Source organism: Andrena cerasifolii, chromosome 6 (genome assembly GCF_050908995.1).
Source record: "Andrena cerasifolii isolate SP2316 chromosome 6, iyAndCera1_principal, whole genome shotgun sequence".
Classification (NCBI taxonomy): domain Eukaryota; kingdom Metazoa; phylum Arthropoda; class Insecta; order Hymenoptera; family Andrenidae; genus Andrena; species Andrena cerasifolii.
The window spans coordinates 5,230,244-5,258,015 of NC_135123.1; the positions used below are offsets into that span (position 1 = coordinate 5,230,244).

General features: G+C 37.9%; 3 protein-coding genes across 3 annotated transcripts; 1 reads left to right on the top strand and 2 right to left on the bottom strand.

Moving 5' to 3' along the window:
• Positions 1-590: 590 nt before the first annotated feature.
• Positions 591-5,213, bottom strand: LOC143369787 (uncharacterized). The gene is made up of 4 exons (XM_076814165.1): positions 4,025-5,213; positions 2,477-2,657; positions 1,005-1,219; positions 591-831 (listed from the first exon to the last, which is right to left on the bottom strand). Exons 1-4 carry the CDS (start codon positions 4,082-4,084, stop codon positions 673-675), a joined length of 615 nt encoding a protein of 204 aa, XP_076670280.1. The 5' UTR covers positions 4,085-5,213; the 3' UTR covers positions 591-672.
• A 721-nt stretch (positions 5,214-5,934) lies between these two features.
• LOC143370057 (uncharacterized) lies at positions 5,935-22,659 on the bottom strand. The gene is made up of 8 exons (XM_076814674.1): positions 21,849-22,659; positions 19,646-19,957; positions 17,300-17,663; positions 14,679-14,920; positions 13,424-13,433; positions 10,655-10,947; positions 8,423-8,786; positions 5,935-6,335 (listed from the first exon to the last, which is right to left on the bottom strand). Exons 2-8 carry the CDS (start codon positions 19,945-19,947, stop codon positions 6,078-6,080), a joined length of 1,833 nt encoding a protein of 610 aa, XP_076670789.1. The 5' UTR covers positions 19,948-19,957; positions 21,849-22,659; the 3' UTR covers positions 5,935-6,077.
• Positions 22,660-23,909: 1,250 nt separating this feature from the next.
• LOC143370059 (odorant receptor 13a-like) lies at positions 23,910-27,772 on the top strand. Its single transcript, XM_076814675.1, has 5 exons — positions 23,910-25,265; positions 25,377-25,476; positions 26,319-26,435; positions 26,506-26,661; positions 26,739-27,772. The coding sequence occupies exons 1-5, from the start codon at positions 24,442-24,444 to the stop codon at positions 26,793-26,795; spliced, it is 1,254 nt and encodes a 417-aa protein (XP_076670790.1). The 5' UTR covers positions 23,910-24,441; the 3' UTR covers positions 26,796-27,772.

A 27,772-nucleotide genomic window follows, 5' to 3' on the forward strand; every position in this document is an offset into this window, starting at 1 on the left:
GTATTGGTATTGGTTTGGGATAGATTAGTGCGGGGGCGCGTGAAGCATGATAGCGAACTGATGTGGGTTTAGAGATTTGAACCAGAAACTTGCGGATGCCCGTCAACACCGCGACTCATATCGGCCCGCTATCAAGCTTTACGCGCCCGCGAGCGGGCGCGCGCGCCCCCGCGCTAATCTAGCCCCAACCAATACTAATACCCAGGACAAATTGGAAACTGAAATGCGTTGCGTCGGAATAAGTCAAAAGAAGTTTTTCGCAAATATCTCGGAAACGCAGGGCAGCTTCGTCATTTGTTTCATCCCATGATGGCGCATACTCTGCCACGGACGCGCACTGTAGGTACGCATATCTTGGAAACGAAGGTCGAGCGGCGGTGACATGTGTAGGAAAAAGTTGATCAGAATCGTGTCCCCGACAACACATTTCAAGGTCGTCAAAATCGGTGAGGAAACATCTGTTCTGCATAATTACCCTATTTATATCCGTTCTGCTAATTGATTTTCGTGCCATTGGAGGGGCGCCATGATTATCTTGCCCGGGGTGCCAAGTACGCTAAAGCCGCCCCTGAACGGGGGATTACTGTGAGCAGCAAAAGCAAAGCACACGGTATTTCTTATAACGTGCAGCTCTTAAATGCTCTGCGCTATTTTTGCCAATGCATTACAAGATCAATACGCGTGGTTTGGATTTACGTCGTTGACAACAGAAGTAGCCTCGTAGGCTAGTCGCTCGGCTTCTCTTTCAGCGGCAATGGCAGCGTGTTCTTCGGCGATTCTCCGGTAGAGCTGATTGTGCTTGTCCTTCGCTCTCCCCACGCTGGTGGAATCCTGCGAAACGGCACACACGTGATCGTCGAGTGAAAGCTACCGCTTCGAATTCCATGCGGCGATGAAACCGAACTTCACTCGGACATGGATAATGACGCATCGCTATACCGCGCGAGTTATGCGATGCTTCTGCATAAGTATAACACGTATAAAGGCCGTTAAACGTTTATTACCCGCGGGAGGTTCGCTGGAGCACCGTGGGAGTTTGCCTCAGCAATCTTCTGATAAAGCCGAAAATGTTTCTCCTTAGCGAGCCTCACTGCTTCGGAATCGACAGGTTGAGCAACCGTGTCCTCGTAATTTATTAACGAAGCATGAAATCCAGTCTCGTCCGCCGAGTACTCCACCGTCCGTACTTTATGCTTGGGATCGACGAAGGAATACGAGCCTGAAAGGTGAAGACTATGAGAATAAACGCTTCCGATGCAACGAATAAGAATTTACTGTTAAAACGAGCTCCATCTATTGCAACAAATGTGTATTTATTTTTTTAAAGAAAACAATATCTAACAGTATATTGTTGAGATAGATGTAGATTCGGTAAATTAACTATACAGCTAAAATTTAATATTTTACGGTTTACAGTTACTAATTCAAGCCTGATTCTGTTTAAAAAGCGTGCACCTTAATTGTGATTTTCACGTAATTTCTACGTTTGTATTTGGAATCTTTAAATCAATTTTTAATTAGAAAAAGCGCTAAATGCATCTGGATTTTTAACCGACGTCAAAAAGGAGGAGGTTATAGATTCGACCCGTATGTATTTTCTTTTTTTATGCTTGTCCGCGCATAACTCCTCAGCATATGGGCCGATTTTGACGATCTTTGTTTTATTCGAAAGAGGGCGATGCCCCGGTGGTTCCGTTCTATGGTGAATTAATATTGGCCCAATATTTTACCAGTTATGATTAATAATAAAGACTATTGTCACCTAATTAACCGACTTCAAATACGACCCATATGTATTTTTTTTATGTTTGTCCCGCATAACTCCACAGCATGTTATGTCACTGTATATATATAAAAAACTAAAACGTTACAAATAATTTTTTTTTTAAAAATTATAACCCACTTCAAAATTATAAAAATTCCCCAAAAAGTAAAAAATATTTTTTTCCCTTATTTAATTTACGACTCTCATATTTTTTAAGTCTACGCCAGATTTACACGGTACAAATGATGAGGCGCCGACTTAAAAATATGAGAGTCGTAGATTAAATAAGGGAAAAAATTATTTTTTACTTTTTAGGGCATTTTTATTATGTTGAAGTCGGTTTTAATTTTTAAAAAAAAAAATTTTTATACAATAATTACATGCGAATTTAAAGAAATTCAAATTTTATGCGCTATGCTTCAACTTGCAGATCTGGGATTTTCGGTACTAACTAAACTATTAAATTCAAAAATATAATATCTGATTTAATTTATAATAAAGAAAGGACTTATGACTCTGCTACTTGAAAACCAATTGAATTATATGTAATACAACGAAAACCGTCCGACATTGTGGAAATGTAATAGTGCTCTTTAAAAGAATAGTTAATAATTAGTGGTAAATTAATTGATGGTTTCTGCATTTTAATCCTGATTAAACTTCCTTTGTCAGACCACCTGCTAAATGAATTTACAATGCCACAGTAATTACCTTGAACGTGTCCACTACCGTCCCCACTTTCTTGATGAACTCGATCAACTTTTCCCGGATATCGTCCTGCTTGGTACTGAAAACTGTAAGGTCTAGGGGGTGGTGGTGGAGTCGTGGTCGAATATTCTGGCAAAAGGTGCGACACGTCTCCCAAGCAAGGGCTTATCAAAACGATTGCGATCTGATTTGAAAATATGTGTGCAGATGCCTTAATTAGCTATTGCGATCGATTTACATAAAAAAACTTAATTAGAATGACATAAATCAATTTAAACTATTTATACAACCTACAAACAGTAATTAACTATTATTAATTTTTATTAAGTTGGTGCTATTTTAAACAGTGTTTCAACACATTGTTATTTTTTGTTTTAACTACATATCGTTATTGTTTTAATTTTAGATTAACTTATTACCATTGATATTAGTGAAAATATTTTTTTTCATTCGTATAGAATCATCAAAAGAACATGATTGAGATGTTTGAGGGTATATTGCACTTGCGAAAATTATTAAAGTCACATTTAACAGAGTAACGCGTGTTTTTCTATTTCAGTAAATAGTATGCGTGCTTGCGCTTTGTATTAAATAATATAAACACTGATTGGAGTGCAGGGAATGCTGTATTAACATAAAGAATATTGTTATCGGTTAGAATTATCGCAATCACGCAACTACTGTTATTTAATATATTTCCTACTGTTGTCTTTGCATTTTTCGTGTGGTATTTTTTTCACCCTTACGCGCATCACTTGGACGCTTTAGTTATTCTCTTCATTTGGCAAACAACCTGTAGCTTGAGGGTTTATCTATTTTTATAAAGTGTACTGCGTTGTCGTATTATTTGAGTCTCCGTTTAGATCACTCCACGTACTATAAGTTATTAATAATATCTTATTATACTTGTTTATATCGTGTCGTGTCTTAAATATACCCATACAATGTCTCAAGCTATTACAATTACTGAAGCACACTTCTTGTGGCTTTAAATTCGCGCTGGATAATCCCATCTACAAAATGAACAGTGATCTTAAAAATGTTGTACAAGTAATGGCTTCGCTTGGAAATGTTTCTTTTTTTACCTCCGACAGTAATAAATTAGCCGTATTTCAAAAATGTGTTTAGTTTTATATAATGACACTTGTTTCTCACCAATTTTAAACATTGAAAATGATAAGTTATTTATAACACTTCGAAAGTTTTCGATTATTGAATTCGCACAAATGAAATTCCAATCCGATTACGGAATACGCTGAGCGCTTAGTTTAATAATAAACACGATGAAAATAAGATTTCTTTTCCAAAAGGCAATGTGATTTGTGTATTTTCAACTTCACTTTTACATCATACTTTCATTTATTGCACATTAAATAGTGTCCTTGCTATCGAACTCATTGTGCTAATCAGAACAATTGCTGCAACCGCATTAACATTAATTTATAATTAAGAATTTCGAAAAACGTAGCGTTCGTGCATCGGTGAAAGTAGAATTTTAAAAGCTACCTGTACAATTTCGCATAATTTATTTTTTAAAAATCGAGTACTTACAAGTAGGTACTTCATTATTGCACCAAAGAATCGACGGCTTCTTTTCGGACGAATCGGCATAAACTGAGAGGACAGTCCGCCGGTGAAAGTAATACAAGAAACTGAGAACAGGTGGAGGGAATACGCGTCAAGCCTGTTTTAATACTTTATCGCCATGGGTTACGTGTGTATATGCATCTATCGCTGGCAATTTTTACTAATTTCGCAGAACAAACAAGGCGCTCGCTACAGTAAATACATCTCTCGCAATTTTTATAATATTTTATTCAATGCTTTAAACGCGTATTCAGCACTGCTGGTAAACGCATAGTTCGCGCAATAAGCGTAACGACGTTGAAACGTTGAACCACGTCTGCAAATAACTACAACAATTAAAAATGTAAATGGTATAAATCTCCGGCCCATAAACAACCACCGGAACTTAAAATGCGGAACGCTTCATGACCTGCAAATAATGTGTCGACAGAGGCGCTATTTTCAACGTAATAAGCGACTCCGCTCAGTGGCATAATTAGAAAAGAAAATACATACTGTTAATTTATAATAACTGTAAATACTAGAAGAGGCGTATTAGTACTTATTATTATGTTGACAATAAAGTGAGTCAATATTCGTACACAAAATATGTACAGAATCGGAAAGCTTTTTGTTATTCAATAATAAAAAATGAAATGACATCATCGGTCATTTACGTATAATATAAAGCGACATGTATATTTGTAAAATTTTATCGCAATTAGTTCTCCTTTCTTCCTGTCGAAGTTATTTTGTAATGTTTTAAAAAGTTTAATGTGTGTACAGTAAACTCTCGCTATGGGCTCGCCTTAACTGTACGTTAAGCGCTCGTGGCTAACCCCCGCCACTTTTACCATTCGGTCGAGAGTGGGAGAAGACGTGAGCGAGCGAGAGGGGACGAATGAATCGCCGCGACGTTACTGTCTGCTACGAGAGAGAGAAAGTATGATACTCGGAATCGTCGGCGCTATTTGTTAAGTGCTCGCCGCCAGCCCCGAGCGCGAGCCCATAGCGAGAGTTCACTGTATTAATGCATATCATATTAAAAACTATCGTGCTATACTATAGAAATGCATGCGGGAATGATTCCCCTTATTATTTAAATACAAACGCTCCAACTGATGCTGAATCTATGAGGTTGGACGTACAAAACCGAAATTTTAGTTCAATCTATGCTCGTCGCTTTTGAAGAAGAGTGTTTCTTCGATTACACGTATATAGTAAATAGGTAAATACATTCATCTTTTCACAGAATTCACTGCTAAATAGAATTATGATTACGCGTGGTTCTGTTCTCGTAAGCATCCCTAAGCTATACCTCATAAAATGCATGGATCTGGTAAGCGCAAAAATTAAGGAGGGACCCATCCTGAACCCAGTAACAAAAGACAAAGTTAGGGATTTTTTTTGATCGTGTAAATAAAAATATAGGGCTTGGATTTTTTATATAATTTTAAAATAACCTTTACTTTGCCAGAAAAATGTTTTTTTTATGAAAAATTGTACAAAATGGCTTCCCGGAGCACGTGGAATAAATTTAAGGATTGATTCTAGACGCCAAAATAAGATGAAAATCAAGAATATCGATATTGCGGTTGAGGCTTCGTTTGTTAGTTATAAGCGTTTAAAGATATGCCTAACAGCGGACAATCCGCGCGCAGCGGTGCACGCAGGATAAGTCTGGCAAGGGGTCGAGCAGTGGTACTCAAAGCCACTGTCGCGCGGGGACACTCACCTTAAGAAGCTGGGACGAAAACGACAATCAACATGGCCACGCAATACTGCGACACTTAATCCAAATTTAAAGGTATATTATGTAATGTGTAGGGAAGGGAAGGAGTAGTACAGTGAAGTTGTAACAGTAATTGAACAGGAGCCGGAGACCACAAGCTACATACATATACAGTTTTACTATGATTCACGAATAGTTATAATAATTACAGTATCGACGTTTTTACCGTAGCAGTTGAATAAAAGTCGCAAAATTTTTAAGTTCATCTCACCCAATTCGAAATGCTCCCAATATAAACATTTTTATCTAATCAATTTCGAGTTTCTTGAAACTCCCTTCGACGCCGAAGAGATCGGTCGCCGATTTTCCTTTTCCAGGCCTTAACGACTCGTTAACGCGTTTCGTACGTTCCTCTTCCAAGAACCAGTCGCGGTTCTCTTCGAGTAGTTTTACACTCTTCTTGTGCAGTTCCAGCAAGGGGCCCGCTTTCCCTCCAGCTTCGTTCGGCAGTGCATCCACGGGGATAAATTTTGCCAAGGTCTCAAGGGTCGTGTGCGTATGAAGCTGAAGTTTAAGAATGTATTATGTATTATTATATGAGTATACAGGATGTTCGGCAACAGGTGTTAGAAACATTAAGGGGCTATTCTACGTGCCAAAATAAGACCAAACTCAAGAACCACGAAATTGCGTTTAAGGCTTCGTTTCGAAAATATGTACGCGCAAAAAGCGTCTGGCGCGAGAAACTAAAGCTGGGTTTACATTAGTCCAGTCCAGTGATCCAGTCCAGCACTGGATTGGAACTGGAATAATGTAAACAGTTTGTTCAATCCAGTACAGTGCTGTCATTCCAGCAGGTTTCGACTGGATCGAAAGTCTACCTCTCGATCATAAGACTGGAGACATCGATAATAATGTAGGCATCGACCAATTTCCAGTCGCACCACTCGCTTGATCCAGCGACTGGATTAAGACTGGAATAATATAGACATCCAGTCGATTTCCAGTCAAACCACTCACTGGATCCAGCGACTGGACTAATGTAAACCCAGCTTTAGACTACTGCCGGCGCGCAGTAGTAGTTATCCGGGCAAGGCACAGCAATTGTAAGTCCCTCGCGTCCACTCAGTGATGGCTAGAATTATTACATATGTTTTTTCGCGATTGCTTCTGATTGGTGGAGGACATAACTGTATGTACTCCTTTGCACGCGTCACATAACCTCAAATTCTCTCAAAACAATTCTCAAGCGTTTTCACACTGTTCTTACAGAATCTCTTATAGAATCTATTTAAATACGACGAATACTTCTTCACTTTAGTTAAAAACTATAATGTATATATGAATACTTCGACCACTCAAATCAGTGTGTCCATACATTGACTAGTGAATGTAGGGGAGAGCCCTACAATACCGGCCACTCTAAGTTTTTGTATTATAACTTGAGCTATTATTGGTAAAAATCAAATTGAAAAAAAGTAATTTGTAGTACAAATTGTGCTTAATAAATGGGGATAAATCCTTATTCTTAAATTTTAACATAAAGATTAATAATTCGCTGGGATAAAAAAGTTGTAATTCACACGAAAGAAAAATTGTCGTCCAGTACCGACCAACTACTTAATAGATTTTAAGGTCTAAGTAATTCATAATGTTAGTAAAACCATTTAAAAATAAAATAGAACATTTATTTAGGCACGTCTATAAATATCACTATTATTGATTTCTCCATCGGCAGTGCAGTTAACTAACATTAGACGCGACATCTAGCTTTGGCCGGTAGGGTACGCTGCCCGGTACTGTAGGACTTTCCCCTATTGGGAAATACTGTGAGAGCGCCATCTACTAAAGTAAGCTCTGTAATCGGGTCAATCGCGTTACAGGACTGGTGTCACACAAGTATTGAAACAGTGCAATAATGTTTTTGTCATTAAATAGTCTGTTAAATTTTACAAAATCGATCATCAAACAGTCAAAATTCCCAATACTGCCAGTTACATGTGACAGCTAACCCGATTAGACTGCTTTAATTTTTGCCACCAGATTGCGTAGCGGAAATAAGAAAATGCCAATACATTCGCTGAATTAACGCTTTAACTCTAGCGCAAACTATATTGAATTATATCATAAAAAATAATTCAATGAATATAAAAAATTACGATCACAGTAAACAAATTCACTCAGGATAAAAAAATTGCGGTCAGTGGTGGATTTAACGGACGGCCAAGGAGCAGTTGCCGCCTCAGCCGCTCCAGGCCCCTTCTTCGAAAAAAAATTATAATTTTATCCAAAAACTATATTTTTTTTGTTTCCTATAATTTTCATACCACACGCGCGTAAATTTATTTGTGATTCTGTTACGCGCTCAGGATATCCCAGAACGTTTACACCTGGGCCTTTTTCCTTAAATCCGCCACTGCTCGGGTCAAAAGCTTTTTACGTGTGCTTTTAAAACTTAATAACTTGGAAACGAAGCCTCAAACGCAACTTCATCATTCTTGACTTTCGTCTTATTTTGGCATACAGAATCCCCTCTTTAAAACTTTTCACACCTGTTGCCGAACACCCTGTATAAGTACACTAGTGATGGCTCGGCCCTTTTTCTAAAACCCTCCCGCATACATAAACGCATTGTAACATCAATACGTTACCATGTCCAGTAGTTCCTTCTTCATGAATGGTTTCATCATGTTAAGTATCACGTCCATCACAGCCGTAATGTTCATGAAGTGGAACCCTTTTAAACGGACTGGCAGTGCTTCTTGCAAGTAAAAAAGGTACTTCTTCAGTCCCATAGGGTTTAACCTCGCGGCATGCCCCAAGACAACATTCTTCATGTCGAATAGTATAATGTGTCCCGGCATAGTGCCCTCGATGTACAACCATATGTCTACGATCATGCTAAGGAACTTCATCCCGTCGTTGTAGACGTAATGGGAAGGCTCGAAATCGATCAGTCTCCCATAGAGAATCGGATATCCTTCCTGCGTTTTCATCTCCAAAATCTGGATCGTACTACAGTAGATTTTGTGGTTGATAAAGACTAACCGAGCGCTTAACGTATTCTGTGTACCGTAAACTAGGGGAGCATTGGCAGTTAATTACAGTATTTCCTCGTTACGGGCTCGGTTTGGTGTACACGATACGGACTTCTCGCTATTCCCACCACTTCTGTCCCACTCTTGTCCGGCGAAGGCGAGAGCGAGATGGAACGAGAGCGAGCGAGAGGCACTGAAAGCGAGCGAGGACGGTGCGAGACAGACGACGCGTTGATGTTTTGTCTCGCTCTGTCTTGCGGACGCCTGACACTCTGTCCTTTGCGTGCGCGATGGTCGGAAGCGCATACCGTGACCCGGGCCTGCGTCAAGATTTTGCGAAGCGGTTGTCGTGCTCACGGTAAGCGCTCGCGACCATCGCGCACGCTCGCCGCGCACGCAGTGTTCCATCTCGCTCCCCCCTTCGACCAGAAAGAAGCGAGAAACGAACACTCGGAATTAGGGCCCGTTCACGATAAGGGCTCGACGCCGGTCCCGACCAGCGAGCCGTTAACGAAGAAATACTGTAGCATGTATTAATTAAGGGGGTATTCTACCCAAAAATTCGATTTTTTTTATTTTCTAATAGTTTAGGGCTTCGAAAATATGTCCATAAAATATTAAGGTGAAATTCGTAGAACTCCCAGAGTTATAGGGCCTTAAGGCCGCAGCGTGGCACGAATCATTGTAATTTCTGTGTTCGAACATAACTAATTATAATTAATAAATACTATAAAAAGTGGAAACTTTCAAAGGTAACATTGGTACCGAATGTGGGATATCTACATATATAGTCTTGGTGGAAAAAAGAAATGTCACTCGTAACAAAACTGTTCAAAGATTTGCGAAGAAGTAGCGAACATACTTGTTAGGGATTTGTTCTCTTACAAACAGAGCCAAACAAGAAAAATACAAGTTAAATTTATTTGTTCATCAATATTAACTATTAATTATAAACGTTCGTCCGTTTGGTCATGTAAATGAATATGGGTAGTGTAATCAAAATAATACCAAAATAATTGCTATACTGCCAGGGAAAATAAGTTGCGTTCCAGTGCTCCGGTGCAACAGCGAAGTTTTTAAGAGGTATACAGTGCAGAAGGCGTCGTGCGTGCAGTTCATAATTAAAATACCATGCAACGAAGATAATTGATGCGTGAGAATGGGACACGATGATCGTGTAAAAACGAGAGAAAAATTAATTGCACTCTACGGTAGTATGTTACATAACTGACACTATTTTCTACAGTCACCTTGTTATTAGACCCAATTTTTTAACACACTCGATAATACATACCAAGCAGCGTACCTAAATACATTTAGTTTACGAAGGGAACAACGATCGAATGCTTATAAAACCGGCTTACAATTAAAATTATGCACCATCTTCTACCTCTTAGTTTTATCAAATAATTAAAGTGTAATTATTTCAATTACTTTATTAAATAAAATACTCTTTATGCGCAAAGAATATTTTACTCATGTTGCCACTTGCTTGAATGTGAAGTGTAGCGCATAATTTTATACCATACGATTATAGTGACTATAAGTATGTGATATAATGACATTCAGTAAACTTCTTCATTTATAAAATTTATAAAATTTATAAATGCCTTGTAACAAAGTGACAAAGTGTTTTCTTTTAAACACATTAACCCACAGGTCAGGGAACCTCCAAACTCGTTTCCTTCGAGAACGATAGGTACCTTCTTTTCGTATTAAAGAATTATTTTTCGCGTTTCTACTTTTATTGTTGCAACCATTTCAGGAGACTAGTGCATATTTTCCCTGCCATTTTAATTCGCAGGCAATAAAACAGCAATTTAATTTATGGCCGTATGTACTCACACTGTCTGAAAGGATTTCCTCAAATCCTTTGTCCCCACTGGGTCTCTATTGGCGAAGAATTCGGGGACGTGAGTCCTCACAGTGTAATACGTATCAATAGTCACTTTTGTAGGTTCTAGTCGATAATAGTTACTATGGAAGAATAACACCAACTCAGAGTCGGTTATTTTCGGTAAATGCGGCTGCTTTTTGTACCAGTCCCTCAACATTTGCATCTCCTCTTCCTTCAGTTCCGGATTTCTCTTCAGCTCTTCTTCGTACGATATTGGTTTCACCGCGGCCATGTTGAGTTCCTTAAAAAATTATAAAAATATCTGTTCATTTCAAGGGACCCTAATTTTCAATGCCAAATGCCCAAAGTACTTGACTTTATCTTTATTCGCCAGTAGGGTGGATGTACCGTTTGTGGCCATTGCACTGTTTTTGGTCATGTGCTTAATTATCGCATTTTTAAATTGCTTGCGGATCATTATGGAGAATTTCACATGATAATTATTTTGTTTAGTACACCACCAGAAATACAAGGTTACATTTATTGCTTAAACGGAAAAATATTATATTTTTTAAGAAGTGGACAAAACTGGTACAATATCTTAAAGTAGCCACAAATGGTGCATCCACCCTAAAATCAACTTAGTGGATTATAAAGTGACAGGTACTTATGACACGAAATTTCCTTCCCTTGTGATTATAACAAATTCGGAACTGGTCTTTAACATCGAATTACATGAATAAGTGCAGACACTGCCACGATTTAATTTTTGCAAGTATTTACATACAATGTACATCATAACAAAAATCTCAACAAATAAATTATTTTGCAACAATTATATTGCATAAAAATAAATATCGAAGAACATTGTAGTGCAAGTTAATTGCTAAAAAGTAATATGTATATACACAAATAATCCAATGTACGTAATTTTTAATACTGCTTGCGATTATTTCTCCAATTCTGATCACATTATGTGCATTGTACGTTCCATGCACGGTTGTACTGATATTTATTTGTTTCTATTTTCTTTTTCAATTTTGAACCCGTATTTTTTATTTTCATCTGATTAAAACGAATATGCAAAGAAATTGACGCACTTGGTTACCGAAGAAGCACTGTCCGTGAAGATCGAGCCGACAGCTTGAATAGGACTGACTCCTGTACACTCAAGTACAATCGAGCTCTTAAAATGCGATGGGACGAGTTAATAATGCCATACAATCACGCGCAGCATGACAACCGAGGTCAGCAGACTTGCAAGTGTTAAATTATATGCTCCCAAATGACATGAGAATTGTGTAACGGAATTTAACAAAAAAAAGTACGAGAACGAATAAATTTGTTTCGCTATTGTATTTTCACAGATTTGCACGTAGAATCGCAGGTGGGTATAAATGTGCAAAGTAATCCACTTATCGTGATCGTCCCAAGCATCTCCGCCATTTTTAATGTTTGAATGAACTGCAAAAGTAAGGAGTTATTTTATCGAAGGAAATACATTTTTCTAATCGAGATAAAATTGGTGTCGAGATCAACAGCTTTTTCAATACTAAGCTCAGCACACAATGTCTTTTCCAGTAGATCTACATTAACTGGTTTAACTGGCTGCTACATTAGTATAATAGCTTTACTACTCGGCGTCGCCCGAAATTTAGATTCTGATTTTATAAAAATTTTTTTTTTTGTGAAAATAGCCACATTCATCTAGATTACCTAGGCACAATGAGCTGGGATACATTTCGTGATCCCAGAGTTTACCTTTCGAAAGTTTTTAAGCGACAAACAAACAGCCAAACACTTTCTGCTTTATACATATATATATATAAAATATATGTATAAAATATGTATAAAATGAAAGCAGTGAATTTAAGAAGAAGGTTAATATGCCTGGCATATAATTTATTTATTTATTTACTTATGTGAAATTGATGTCACAACGTTGCAATAGATCAATGGATTATTGTTGATTTTATTAATTACAACATACTGTCAACAAAAACATTATATATATATATATAATTTATTTATTTATTTATTTATTTATGTGAAATTGATGTCACAACGTTGCAATAAATCAATGGATTATTGTTGATTTTATTCTTGTTGACAGTATGTTGTAATTAATAAAATTAACAATAATCCATTGATCTATTGCAACTTCTACAATGATTATAAATATATCTTATTTATATGGCTATACATAAACAGAAGGGATGGGTGATTAAACTACTGCGTGTGCGTACAGCAAAGTAGCGTATGAATTTTGGCTCTAGCTGCATTATACCCCCGTATACCGGGGTGTTCGGGTGGGAATAAATTTAAGGGGTGATTCTAGACACCCGAGTAAGACGAAAGTCAAGAATACCGCTTTGGGCTTGAGGCTTTCTTTGTTAGTTATGAGCGTTTAACTCGGGGGGAGACGCTACTAGGTAAAATGTACCACAGAGGCGCTAGTTTTTGTTACAATTTTTTTTAAAGAACTTTAATAAAGATTTTTAGATATTTCGTAAACTTTGTTTGATACTTAAAACACTGTACTTTAACATAAAAATAATTTTTTTTTTAAATATTCTGAAACCGTGGTTTTTTACGTTTCAATTTTGGGTATTTTTCACCCGGTAGCGACAACCTGTGTTACAAAATGGGGTGCGCCTCCTGCCGGGTTAAGGATATGCCTAAAGGCAGGCAATCCACGTGCAGCGGTGCACGCGCGGTAAGTCAGGCGAGGGGTCGAGCAGTGGTGCTCAAAACCACTGTCACACGGGGTCACTCACCTCAGAGAAGCTGCGACAAAATTCATCTCTCCTTTATCACTTCATCCAAAATTGGAGGGTATCGTCGAATTACACTAGACCTGCCTACTACTACCTACTATACCCACTGTAGTCAATTGTATGATCGAGCAATATCGAGTATATACACACGCGCAAAAATCTCACAAAACACAGAATCACAGCACCCTAAAAAAATTTAAAAAAAAATACCAGATGTCCTGCACTAAAACGTATAAAAAGATTTAAAAAAGAACTCTTTACCCGCACTGAAACACGCGTGTACATAAAAAATTCCCGGATTGCTGTTTAAGATCATATTATCGGAAAATAAATTTTACAAATTAAATATTATTTATATTAGGTTTTCACCTTTTTAAAAAATCTTTATGCACCCTCGTATTGTAAGAACGCTGAAATTATAACAAGCAAACAGTACTTGTCAATTTTACAGCACAATTTATAGTCAATAGTATAAACTATAAACTGCAACGAGTAGAAAATTAAATTGGATAAAAATGAGACACCCAGCGTGTTTTAAATAAATAAGGCGTTATCTAAAAAATCTAAAAAATGTTCTATAATCGAATAATAAGCAGAAAATCGTAACTTAAAAGCAATTGAAAGTTTATAGTCACTTGGAAGAAAAAATTGTCAAAGTACAAAATTAGCTGACGTTCATGAAGTTTAAACAAGAATACAGCACAGATAGGAACGGTTCTGTACCGTAAAGTATCAATAATATCATAGAAAGCTTCCTAAAAGGCTTTTTACGTGGGAACTGTACCTCGAGTAGCGATGGGCACCAAAAGGAATAAATGATTCAAATAATTATTAAATGAATCCAGTGACGTAATATGTCTCATCAGTATAAATTACCTACACTACACCGAACTTAAAATCGCGACGAAAATATATCCCTTCAACGATAACACAATAAAATAAAAAAATAAATTTTCAGTTTTAGCTTCTGTGGGAAATTCAACAGCTAGGAAATTGTCTCCGCCCAATGATATATATCAAACGTTGAGATTTAAACATTTCACTTCTTTATACAAAATGGTTGATGTGTCTTTTGCATTAGTACAAATTTAAATAATTTGATAAAAAAAACTCATTCACTCCACGCGATAAAAAATTACCATACACAAATACATGTTTTATTAATTTTTGCGCGCAATAAGTGGGTACAAATTTTTGGTGAATTTAAAATGATCTATAAAACACAATGCAATGCTTCACTTAATCTATTTCGAGCTTCTTGAAAGTCCCCTCGATACCGAAAAGATCATTTACAGTCTTGCTTTTACCAACGCGCAAAGACTCGTCCACCCGTGACATTTTCTCTTCTTCGATGAACCAGTCTCGTTTATTGCTGATCTCTGCCATTTGCTCTTCGTGCAATTTCGATATCGAGCCCGCTTTCCCACCAACTTCGTCCGGAAGAACGTCAAGAGAGATAAACTCCTCTAATGTCTTTAAAGACGAGTGCAAGTGTGTCTGAAATAATAGACAAATTGAACATGATGGAATAATCAAATCCCAGAAATTCGCGCGGAGTAAAAATCGTTTAATCTCGTTGCAATAACAAATTAATTGGCACGAAATGTGTAGTTGAAACGATAGGACTGGTAAGAAATGGTGACAAGACAAAAATGAACGATACAAGTTCTGTAAAAAATTTGAGTAGTAAAAGACATGTAGCGTCATAAAAAGGAGTGCAAACATGTTCATAAACGCATAATGATAACACGCGAGGATAAAACATAGTGCCAATTCTACATACACAGTTTTGCGGATCACTCTAAAAAAAATTATACCGAAAACTCAAATTTTCTACGAAAATGCTTTATATCTTAAAAAATAATCGTGTCGAATTTAGTTTCGCATTGATTTTAAAGAAGATGATAAATTACTTTGATGTAGGTATTGTAATTAAAATGTGTCGACTGAAAGAGTGCAGTCGAAGATACTTGTCGCGTGAAAGAGTTTAAATATTAATTTCAAAATTATAAATTTTCATTCCTCGCACTCTTTATACATATGCAAAGGTTTTAAACTTCGATTTTGCTGATTATTTTGCTGACAATTTTAGTATTTCTTAAACTGCTTTTTTTCTTTTTAAAAATATAAAATATAAGCCGATGTACAATACGGGTCGAGTTTTTAGAATCTGCTCCTCGAAATCGACATTTGAATTAAAATGGATTTTGTTGGACTTCGAGCTCACGAGAGCCTTGGCATTGCATGTTAAACTTTCGGTCTGCAATCAGACTTCCAGAAATATATGCTTACAGTTGTGCTATTCAAATTTCCAACTATATTACGTTCTTGGCGTGCAAATACGAACAGTGACGTGTCAACTCGTGAGATATAAACTTGGATACATCCTAGAGTTGAATTTTAATATCCTCTTGCATAAACGTGTCTACGTTTGATATCTGTATTCGAAATTCTACGCTTATAATTTAGAGACCCAGAATTGAAGTATTTTAATTCCCGATCAACGAAACGTTCCTTCTCGCGTCTTGCATCGAAAAGATTGCTGCTCTACAAACCGGAAGATCATTATCTGGCGCAAACTCCGACATAAAGTAATTATTGTTTACGCAACTCTACGGTCAGAGAGACATATGTAACCAATCAATTGTAAATGATACAGTATCGCTTTGATAACCAACAGATGGAGCAGGATAAAAATCAGAATAATGCATGTAACATCTGAAAATAAAAGCTAATTAATGGCAACAGAAGAGAATGTTTAAACTTCAACCATAAATGATTATAAAATATTATTCGTACTATTAGATAGCAAACAATTCAATGATACCAGAGTTGGGCATTAACTAAATAAAAAATTATTCGAATAAGGATCGAATAAAAGTTACTTTAACGTTAGGTTATTCGACGAATAAAGTTAATTTTTTTATTCGATGAGAATTCATTCGACGAATAAAGTTAATTTTTTTATTCGATGAGAATTCATTCGACGAACAAAGTTAATTTTTTTTTATAAAAATAAGTTCGAAAGTTCCTTATACACAAAAGCTACACTACTTTAATGTTTTTTTTATTTTAACACGTGCTGCATCTCTGTAAGAGTTGGTACCAAGTCTATTATTAAAGATCGAATTATTATATAGATTTTTTGAAAAATCCCTCCGCGGTACAATTATTTACACATGAAGACTTCAACATATACATTTTTGAAAGATTAATTAGTTGTGAAGTATAAAACATACGGAAGATTGTACTGCATTTTTTTTATACAGTTACTTTGTGATATATCTGCATATAAATTTCAGTAAAAATATAGGCACAACAATTCATGTTTTGTCATTTTCAGATTTTTTCCTTAGAAGCAACGAAGTCTTTCTGAAGATAAGCCTGAAAGAATCGAAGACCCAAAGGTTGCAATAGCAATCCACATTGCTACGATTTCACAAGTAGCTTTAAAATACAAGTATGTGGAAAACAAAATTAACTATTTACACTATTTCGAAATTAACGTCTAACGCCAGGTTCTAAGTAAATGTCGTACAGCGACAAATACTGACCAATACGACGATAAATAACCAAAGGACATTCTCGTCATATTTGCCAGTATTTGTCGGTCGGTCGGACGACAACGATTTTGTCGCTGCGCGACATTTAATTAAGACCTGGCGTAAGACACGCAAAACAACCGAAAGCATTTTCAACATACTTAAATTCCTAAATATGTTAATTTTTTAACAGCAAGAAGTGAATTAAAATAAATTTCTTAGATTTCATTTGTCATCTGAATTGCAGATCAGAATTGTAAATTTCATTAGTGGTAAAGTCATTAGCAGATAACTGTACTGTGGAGAAGCTTTTCTAATGTACAGCATTCCTTACCATATTCCAGAATTCCTTTCTCATGAATGGCTTCGCCATATTCAGTATCGCATCCATCACTGGCGGTGTGTTAATAAAGTGTATCGCCTTCAAGCGAACAGGTATCGCTTCTTGGACATACGTAACTAATTTCTTCATCACGATAGGGCTTATTCGACTGACGTGGCCCAAAGACACGTCCGTCGCGTCACCGATAAAAATGTACCCATCGCAGGTACCAGTTTTCAGGCCGACTAAATCGGACACCATGAAGAAGTACTTGGTGATATCCTCGAAAGAATAACGCGCCGGATCAGGATCTATCAATTTGCCGTAAAGAATTGTGTGGCCTTGCTTCGATACGTCTGGTAATCCAACGACAGCTCTGTGTTATAGGATGAGAAACTACTTAATTCGATATTCATAATTCGTTCTTTTCTTTGACTTATTACAATCTGCTTATACAGGATTCTCATCTTTAATCTATTGTATTAAAAGATATGAGTTACGTCGCTTGTTTTTATTCAAATTTTAAACAGTCATAGCGATAGATAGAGTCAATTATCACAGGTTTATTTCGTTTCACTCGAGCTCAATAAGGTGGATATTTGATCTTTTTCACATTTTACAATAATAATAAAGGAATCATACGGGTTTTGAAATGGAACCCTGTGTATTTTTCAATGGTTACGAATCTATGACTCCAGGGACGGATTTGTTTTGGGAGCGACAAATTTTGAGGGGTGACAGATTTTGGGGAGTGACAAATTTTGGGGAACGGCAAATATTGGGGGGCGGCAAATTTTCAGGCGTGGTAAATTTTAGGAAGCGACAAATTTGGAGGGGGGACAGATTTTAGGGAGCGACAAATTTTGAGGGGCAATAAATTTTGGGAAGCGAAAAGTTTTAGGGGAGCAATAAATTTTGGGAAGCGAAAAGTTTTAAGGGGACGATAAATTTTGGGGAGTGACAAATTTTGGAGAGCGATAAATTTTGAGGGGCCACAATTTTTGAGGAGCAATAAATCGGGTTGCGGCAAATTTTGGGGGGCGACAAATTTTGGAGAGGGACAAATTTTGAGGGGCGACAAATTTTGGGGGGCCACACTTTTTGAGGAGCAATAAATCGGGGTGCGGCAAATTTTGGGGGCGACAAATTTGGAAGGACGACAGATTTTGGGGAGCGACAAATTTCGGGGAGCGGCATATTTTGAGAAGCAACAAATTTTGGAAAGCGAAAATTTTGAGGGGTAACAAATTTTGGGGAGCAACAAATTTTGAGTGAAAGAAATTAGAAAAACTTTAATCGCAGAGGCTTGTGACAACTTTAAAAACAATTCACTTTTTCTTCATGTAGCGAATTAGCAATAACTCATATGTGAGTTGCCATATTGAATTAATTTTGAAATTGTCTCGACTCTATTAAATTAATATTTGATGATATTTTAGGGAAAGGGCGGCAGCGCTTATTAGCCTAAAGTCGCCAATCTCCAAATCCGCCTCTTTATAACTTATCCTAAGTACAATTTGTCGTGAACCATGATTATATTTAACCTGTTCAGCCAATAGCAGCGTGTCAAATTTTGACGCGTAGGCCACCTTCGCGCATTGTGCATATACAGTGTGTAAAAAATTTTATGGTCATGGCTCTGAGGGGTGAATCTACACCTGGATCGATGCAAAATCTTTAACAATTTTTCCTGACCAAACGGTTCATTTGCGACATATAGCTTTTTTCGAACTTTTTCCCGTCTCAACGCTCAGAATACGCTGGTGTAAATAAAATTTAACATTAATTTTCAATGTTATAAATAATTTTGCGGACACTTTTTTCTGCAAATGTCCACCGATCCTGAGGTGTAGATTCACCCCTAAGATCCATGACCACAAATTTATTTACACCCTGTACATACCCTAGTACAATTTCTGGTTGGCCCACAGTATCCCCAAGTTGGGAATTAGTTGGCCATCAAAATGCCAACAATAAATGCTACTAGGGTACATGCGTCTATCGTATCCCTGTGGTGTTACAATACAGTCTACCGCAATAGACCATGCATAGGCAGTCCACGCATCGTTTGACACACCACTGAATAAACACGTCAGAATAAAGGTAAATGTATAGTTTGTGATGCATTATACTCCTTAATTGTTATTTCAAGACTACCGAAAATCAAATACCCATCTCCAAATCAAGCTTGAATAACGCAAAGCAACCCTGTGACCACTGATTACAGGATAAAACATTATATAAGATAAGCGGATCACTCTGTTTTTGTTTAGCGCTGCAATAATTAGAGCAAACAAGGAGGATGTTCCTTAATTACATGACTAAAAGTTTAAATAACAGCGAGTCAGAAAAACTTACGCGACATTGAAAGCTTGACGCAGCTCCTTCAATCCTAGCGGATCCCTGTTCGAGAAGAACTCTGGGACGAGGGATCTAATGGTGAAAAAATTTTCCGCTGTGTTTTTTGCCGCCTCCATGCTGTAATAATTACTGTGCAAGAACATTATCAGATGCAAGTCCGGGACCTTCGGCAAGTGCTGTTGCTTCTCGCACCATTCTCTCAGCATCTCTATGTCCGACATCTTTATCTCTGGGTTCTTCTTCAACTCTTCTTCCAAAGAGAACGGATACGGTAAAGGCAGTACCATTTTGGTAACCATACTTGTGACACTGCAAATAAGCAGGGGAAATGTTCATTCAATCGAAATAACATGAGTCGTTTTTGTCGATCGGTGGTGATTTAAAAAATTCGAAAAAAAACGCCAAAATGCAATTTCGCAACATACGAATGGCAAGAAAATAACAGTTCATTGAAGCACCTATTTTTCATACATCTAGGTCCATGTATATTATATGATGGTAATCCTGGAACAGCAAATCAGAATTCATATTAAAATCTCGAAGATTCTGGCAACTAAATTAACAATTTTCCCCACCTCTATTAATGGTTTCTGTTAAGTAAGTTTGCTTTTTTTAAATTAACGAAAAATATGTAACCCGATCCTTAACTTGTTAACCGGCACATTTTTCTCTCGAAAGGGCTCCAAATTTGGACATGTAGTTAATAAAAATCGAGCGATCTTTAAGGGGTTATGCCTAGTCAGGCGGCCGGAAAGAGGCGAATGTTTGTGAATTTTTTTGAAGAAGCGGAAGCGTATAATTTTACAAAACTTTTTGCGTTTAAAAGAGCAACATTTAAAGAATATTTGGTAATTTTTTCGTAGAAAAATATTTACGTTTATAATAAAATAACATGCGACATCCAAGAAGCATTTTTAAAAATTTGGTTTTGCGGTGAGCATTGCCATTCGGAACCAGATTATCTAAAATCAAAAAACAAAAAAGATTTCGTTAGTATATTAATGTATCCTCAGGTTGACGGAGAGAATTTTCCGAAATATTAAGTTAAAACAAAATGGCAGCTATTTAAAGTTGAAATCCTGATTTTTTCGCGTAATTTTTGCAGGAAAAAATCAGGATTTCAACTTTAAATAGCCGCCATTTTGTTTTAACTTAATATTTCGGAAAATTCTCTCCGTCAACCTGAGGATACATTAATATACTAACGAAATCTTTTTTGTTTTTTGATTTTAGATAACCTGGTTACGAATGGCAATGTTCACCGCAAAAGCAAATTTTTAAAAATGCTTCTTGGATGTCGCTTGTTATTTTATTATAAACGTAAATATTTTTCCACGAAAAAATTACCAAATATTCTTTAAATGTTGCTCTTTTAATCGCAAAAAGTTCTGTAAAAATATACGCTTCCGCTTCTTCAAAAAAAATTCACAAATATTCGCCTCTTTTCGACCGCCTGACTAGGCATAACCCCTTAAGCGGGGGTTGCGTCTTTTTGGGCCGAGAAATAGGTAATTCTTTGTTAATTTTTTGTACAGAAACGACTGGACAAATTAATTTGAGATTTGACAGGCTGTTCTATTGTATCTTGAACTATTGTTCTGAATTTTTGTGTGACAGTGAAAAAATACGTGGCAGATACAGAGAGAGTTATCTGAAGCACAAAAAATAAAAGAGATTTTTAATCTATATGAATGTGGCTAACTGTGGTAGTAGATGCATTAAGAAAAATATAAAAAAATGGTAAAATGGCAGCCTTTCGAAGAAGGTTTGAAGAGTCTGAAAAAGGTTTTCCCCCATTTCGGGAAAACTTCTTTAAATAAAAAAGGAACGGTAAAAGATACGACAATAAATCGACCACCACAAATAGGAACATTCATATAGATTAAGAATCTGTTTTCCTTTTTGTGTTTCAGATAACCCTTACAGTACTTTCCGTCAACGCCAGGACCACCCGATTTTTGTTCAACGCCCTCACTCAGCACTCCGTATGTGCCATCTTTTTTTTTCCACTGCCACACAAAAATTCAGAACAATAGCTCACGGTACAATAAAACAGCCTGCCCAACCTTAAATTAATTAGTCGCGCCGTTTTTTTTCCAAAAAATTCACAAAGAATTGCCTATTTTTCAGTACAACAAGGCGCAATCCCCCCTCAACTCGCCGTTGAACCGTGACGTTTGTACGTGTTCAATATAATTACCTAGTCGCACCGGTAATTGTCCACGGGATGTCGATTAACGCCACCAGATTCTTTTCACTCACAGACGTATCCGCTTTCCTTGGCGATCAGCCTAGAGTTCCGTCCAGTTCCGTCGAAGACTGACAGAGGCACCAAACGTCTTCATTTTTAATTCACATCACTTAGTAGCCACCGCGCTGGTGTGCGTGTAATTACGAAGCAACGCCATGTCCGCTCCACGTTTCCGTAGCGTGAAGAGAACGCCCATTTTCAATTCAACAGAGCCGCGAATTAATCAAATAATTACAGCAGCAGCGAAACAAGCATCAGACCGCTCGATTATTCGTCCACGGACGGTGCATGGAAAACGCAAAGCCGCGCCAAAGTGGCCCAAAATACCGATAAGCGAGGCATGTATCCCCTCCGGGTATGATTGACATCACGCTCCCGTTAACGTTAATTAATTTTCACGGGGAGGGATTATGAACGCATCCGCCTTAAAGAAAGAAGAGGCATTCACCGGCGCCAAAGAATTGCGACGCTTTCTAATTTAATCATTTTCTGATCTAGTTCCTCCCGTTGTCCCGTTTGAAACGCGGACCTTCCGGCACGCGCGGCGTTCCATAGCGAAGCTCGTAAAATTTTTATGGCAGCGCACTACTCAAAATGATTGGACAATCGCGTGCAAAAATCGCGCGAGAAAAATCAGGATTTCAACTTTAAATAGCAGCCATTTTGTTTTAAATTAATATTTCGGAAAATTCTCTCCGTCAACCTGAGGATACATTAATATACTAACGAAATCTTTTTTGTTTTTTTTTATTTTAGATAATCTGGTTGCGAATGGCAATGCTCACCGCGAAACCAAATTTTTAAAAATGCTTCTTGGATGTCGCATGTTATTTTATTATAAACGTAAATATTTTTCTACGAAAAAATTACCAAACGTTCTTTAAATGTTGCTCTTTTAAGCGCAAAAAGTTCTGTAAAAATATACGCTTCCGCTTCTTCAAAAAAATTCACAAATATTCGCCTAATTTTTGCAGGAAAAAATCAGGATTTCAACTTTAAATAGCCGCCATGTTGTTTTAACTTAATATTTCGGAAAATTCTCTCCGTCAACCTGAGGATACATTAATATACTAACGAAATCTTTTTTGTTTTTTGATTTTAGATAATCTGGTTGCGAATGGCAATGCTCACCGCAAAATCAAATTTTTAAAAATGCTTCTTGGATGTCGCATGTTATTTTATTATAAACGTAAATATTTTTCTACGAAAAAATTACCAAATGTTCTTTAAATGTTGCTCTTTTAATCGCAAAAAGTTTTGTAAAAATATATGCTTCCGCTTCTTCAAAAAAAATTCACAAATATTCGTAACTTAAAAAAATATTTGACCAATCAACTTCAAATTTTGCACAGTTTTAGTTTATAATATTCCTCAGAATATGAACAACAAGGCTTAACCAAATTATTAATTTTAACCACTGTTTTTAAACAAATAAAACGTGAATTTTTGGCGAAATTGTTTGACGTTCCGCCAGTTTAAATTAGCTAGTGTCTTTATCACTCGCCAAATTAATTTTAAGTGACCGATTTGAATTGTGACGAAAAGAAAAGCTCGTTGGTCCGACTGCTGACCAAACGAGGTGTATGAGGTCTATGTCACAAATGTTTGACTAGACCAAGTGATGTTGCCTGAACGATGACTGTATCAGGAGAGTGCCGATTGAGTTCTCCAGAGAGACGAATGAGTTCACTCGAGAGACGATTGAGTACTGGTCTTGTCCACCCTTTCGACGTCGAAGGTAGACGAGACATCAGAATTTTGGAAGATGCCTGAATTGCTGATTGGCCAGCTTTTCCTTGAAGAGGAGGAACCTTGCTTCTGCGATTTCGGCGGTGGAGGAGGAACCCTCTCCTTCTTGGTGACGTAGCGGAGAAAAAATCGGAAATCTGGCTACCATACCTAGCCAGGTTGACCTTCTCGCCACCTAAATATAATTTGTAATGTAATTGTTATTACAGGCTCGATAGCAACTAAACGTTTATTAGGAGGAACCTTACATTTAGCGTTCCATTTCATACGGTCTCTGATGATTCAAATAGAGTAAATCCGGGAGACGCGGTCCAGCCGGAGAGTTGGCCGAGTTGCTTTATTTCAGGCTCTATACCTACAGTTCGCATTCACGATTAAATGGATATACACCATAGTGGAATTGAGGGGTTCAGCCGCGGTTGGTGGATTCTCCACTACATTGGCGGAGATGTGTACGTAGACAGAAGTGGGGCGTTGACTGAATGTCATAGATTCATGCAGTATGCACCCCCCTGCACGAACAGAGGGTAAGAGAGTAATATTTAAAGTTTTCAAACTGCCGCGATAAACTTTCCCCACTGAATAATTACATGCCAACATTAAAAACTATCTTTTGTTGATTGCGTTAATGGTAAGAAACGTTCTGTCCCCGACGCAGAAAATTGGCGCAATTAGAGACGACGAAATTCCCGGTGAAAAGTTTTAATTGCCCCCGGCGAACGAATACGCGCTTGCGTTCTGACAATACTCTACCGAAATTCGCTGCTCAGTCGTTCAGTCAACGGTGTCCACCATGGTCGTGCCGATGCATAGCCAATCGTCTCGTCAGATCCCCGGAAAGAAAAAAGCGGAAAATCCCCATTACACAAAAGATATACGCTATACGCTGCAAATGTGCGGATGGTTTCTGAAACCAATGGGTTTATGGTCTATAGTCTACCATAGCCCAAGCACATGGGAAAAGATCGCATCCGTTATCTTGTTCCCATGTGGTGTCATCGTTATGTTATTCTGCATCCTACCCCCCGGTCGTTATATGATCTTCGGGGTGAAGGACATGGTAGCAAGGGTGAGATTGGGCGGCATGGTAGGCACCTGCGTGGCAGGTTCCATTAAATACGTCTATTTGGGCCTGAGGGGAACAAGCTTCGGAAATTGCATTAAGCAGGTGGAGAGAGGTTGGAAGGCGGTGGTGGACCCAAGCTACCGTGCTATCATGCTGAGACAAGTGTCCACTAGCCGAAACCTCATCCGCGCGAGTGCTGCAATTCTCTATACAGGCGGCGCGTTTCTTCACATCTTGCTACCGGTAATAGCCAAGGTAACGTCCAAAGGGAACGTCACCGTCAAGCCAGCGATATTTCTCGGATACGACTTCCTGCTCGACTCCGAATTCAGCTACGCTCCTGATCTGATCACGGTCATACAGTCTATGGGGGCGTTCATGAAGTACAGCATCACCACGTGTGCATACAGCTTGACCACAATCTTCGTCACGCATATCGTTGGACAAATCCAGATCCAGATATCGCGATTGAATGATTACGTTAACAACCGGCGGGTTAAGGATCACGACCTTATAGGAACCATCATTCGAGATCACGTGGATATCCTGAGGTAAGAGGTTCCAGGTTCTCTAAATAAGTGTCCATTCATCTACATACTCCTTACTCCTTACTGTACATATATATACGAAGATCGAAAAGATCACTCCTTGGAACGTTTTAGATTCGCCAAGAACATGCAGGAATCCTTTTACGAGATATGCCTGGTACAACTCACGGAGTCCACATTGATTATATGTTTCCTCGCATATTGCCTTATGCTGGTAAAACTTAGTATCTAGTATTAGAGGAAGGGGTGGTAGGTATGGTCCTCAGTTTTATATATCTTCCTAAAATCTGATTCATAATTTAAAAGGTGGAAGCAAAAGAAAAAAAATTAATTGAATTTAACATATATTATGAAAAAGTGTCATTTTCGGCGTTCCCCATACAGCACACTCTCGCGTTACAGCAATAATTCTATGTCCGCCTCCTGCAACGTTTCGGGCAGTAGGGCCCAAAAATGTAAATAACGGTATATATGGATGTGTGCGGAATCACAGAAGTACAAAGCCCGTGTTTCTTTTCCTCCAAGGGGATTCGAGCCGGCGACCTGTAGCGTCGTAGGCGAACACTTTTTTTTTATATAAAAGTGTTTATTAGACCTTACTGTACATTGATAATCTGGTTCCGAATGGCAGTGCTCACCGCAAAACCAAATTTTTAAAAATGCTTCTTGGATGTCGCTTGTTACTTTATTATAAACGTAAATATTTTTCTACTAAAAAATTACCAAATGTTCTTTAAATGTTGCTCTTTTAAGCGCAAAAAGTTCTGTAAGAATATATGCTTCCGCTTTTTCAAAAAAAAATCACAAACATTCGCCTCTTTCCGGCCGCCTGACTAGGTATAACCCCTTAAGCCACGCTCCGTCCAAGGGACCCGCCTCAGGTCTCAACTCTCGAAAATCAAACTGCAGATATTTTTGTTCATAATATGAAAATCACGAGGTGGCCGAATTACCAACAGGGGGCCATAATACCACCTTTTCATCTACCCGTTTAAATTCCAAGACTACCATTGCAATGTCTTCATAGTTATGATGATTGTTTAACGACGCTTCTAGGACTGGGAAGATGGGATAACGATAAACACCTCATCAGTAACCCACTCCATGCTGCTGCTCTCCTTCATTTTTAACTTATTTATATTCTGCTATGTAGGTGAGATGCTGTCAGAACAGGTACTCATAAAGAAGTAAAATTTTTGAGCAGCTTTGATCACTGGCATAATAGACGTTGCCATTTTATTAGTGCAGCCAAATCGGCCCAACTGCGTATAACATCGAGTGGTACAATTTGCCGCCCAAACAAGCTCGTAATCTGATCATGCTGTGCACTATATCGCTCTATCCACCAAAACTTACAGGAGGGAAAATGATCCAATTTTGTATGATGACGTTCAGCTCGGTATGCGACTCTTCCTATATTAATTCAGCACTATTGGCGGCAGGATAATCGAATACTTGCAGTTTAATTGTTTTCAGGTAATGCAAACGTCTGTAGTTTACTTGAATCTACTACGGACTCTGTCAGAATGGTAATGAAACTTTCATTTTTCACTGTTACCTTGATGCGCCTGCCATCGTGCAATCACGTCGAATCTTTTATAGATTTTCAACCCTACCGCACCAGGGGAATGTATTTAAAGAAGCCTCAAATGCTAGGGTGGACTTTGCGAGCTTCAAATTTGCTGCAACCCCTGACGATTGTAGCTAATGAACATTAGCGACTCGTTTAGTCTGTGTTAAGTAAATCGGCACTAATGTTTGTTCTTCGTTGTAGCTTATTGTTATGCCCGAGGGTGGTGGGGGTGTAAAGACAACACACACTTACACTACGATACTAGATAAATCTCTATACAGTAAATCCTCGTTATAGCCCCGTTTTTTACCATGCGTAGTACGCCCGGTGACTATCCCTACCATTTCTTGGAATCCTTCGGCCGAGAGTGAGAGAACCCGAGAACGAGCAACTTCGTGTCGACTGTTTCGTTCCCTCTCGCTCGCTCTTGGGTTTTCTTACTCGCGGCATCGGTCGCGCGGAATAGTGTCTGCAACGCGTTATACGCCCGCCGCTAGCCCCGTTCGTCGGGTTTAACGCCACGTCCTAATTAGATGTCGCACAGCGATAAAATCGTTGTCGTCCAACCGACCGACCAACACGATTATAAACAAACAAAGGATTTTCTATGGGCTTGTCCAAACTGACAATGCATGCGATGCGGCAGCTTCGTATATGTCGGTCGTTTTGTTTGAACTTCAAACCAGTTTGTTTTTTTGTGGTATCGCGCGCACGACGTCGCAAAAATCCATGGATAATTTCGTGGACTTACTGATTTCCGAGCAAAAAAGGCCGATTTTATGGAATAAATGGGCCGGAAACTATAAAACCGTATATTAGCGGACAGGGAATGGGACAAAGTGGCAGTAGCATTAAGAAAAGACAGTAAGCTATTTGAATTTATTTTTAATTTATTATTTATTTAATTTAATTTATTTAATAATTTATTAAAGAAGCC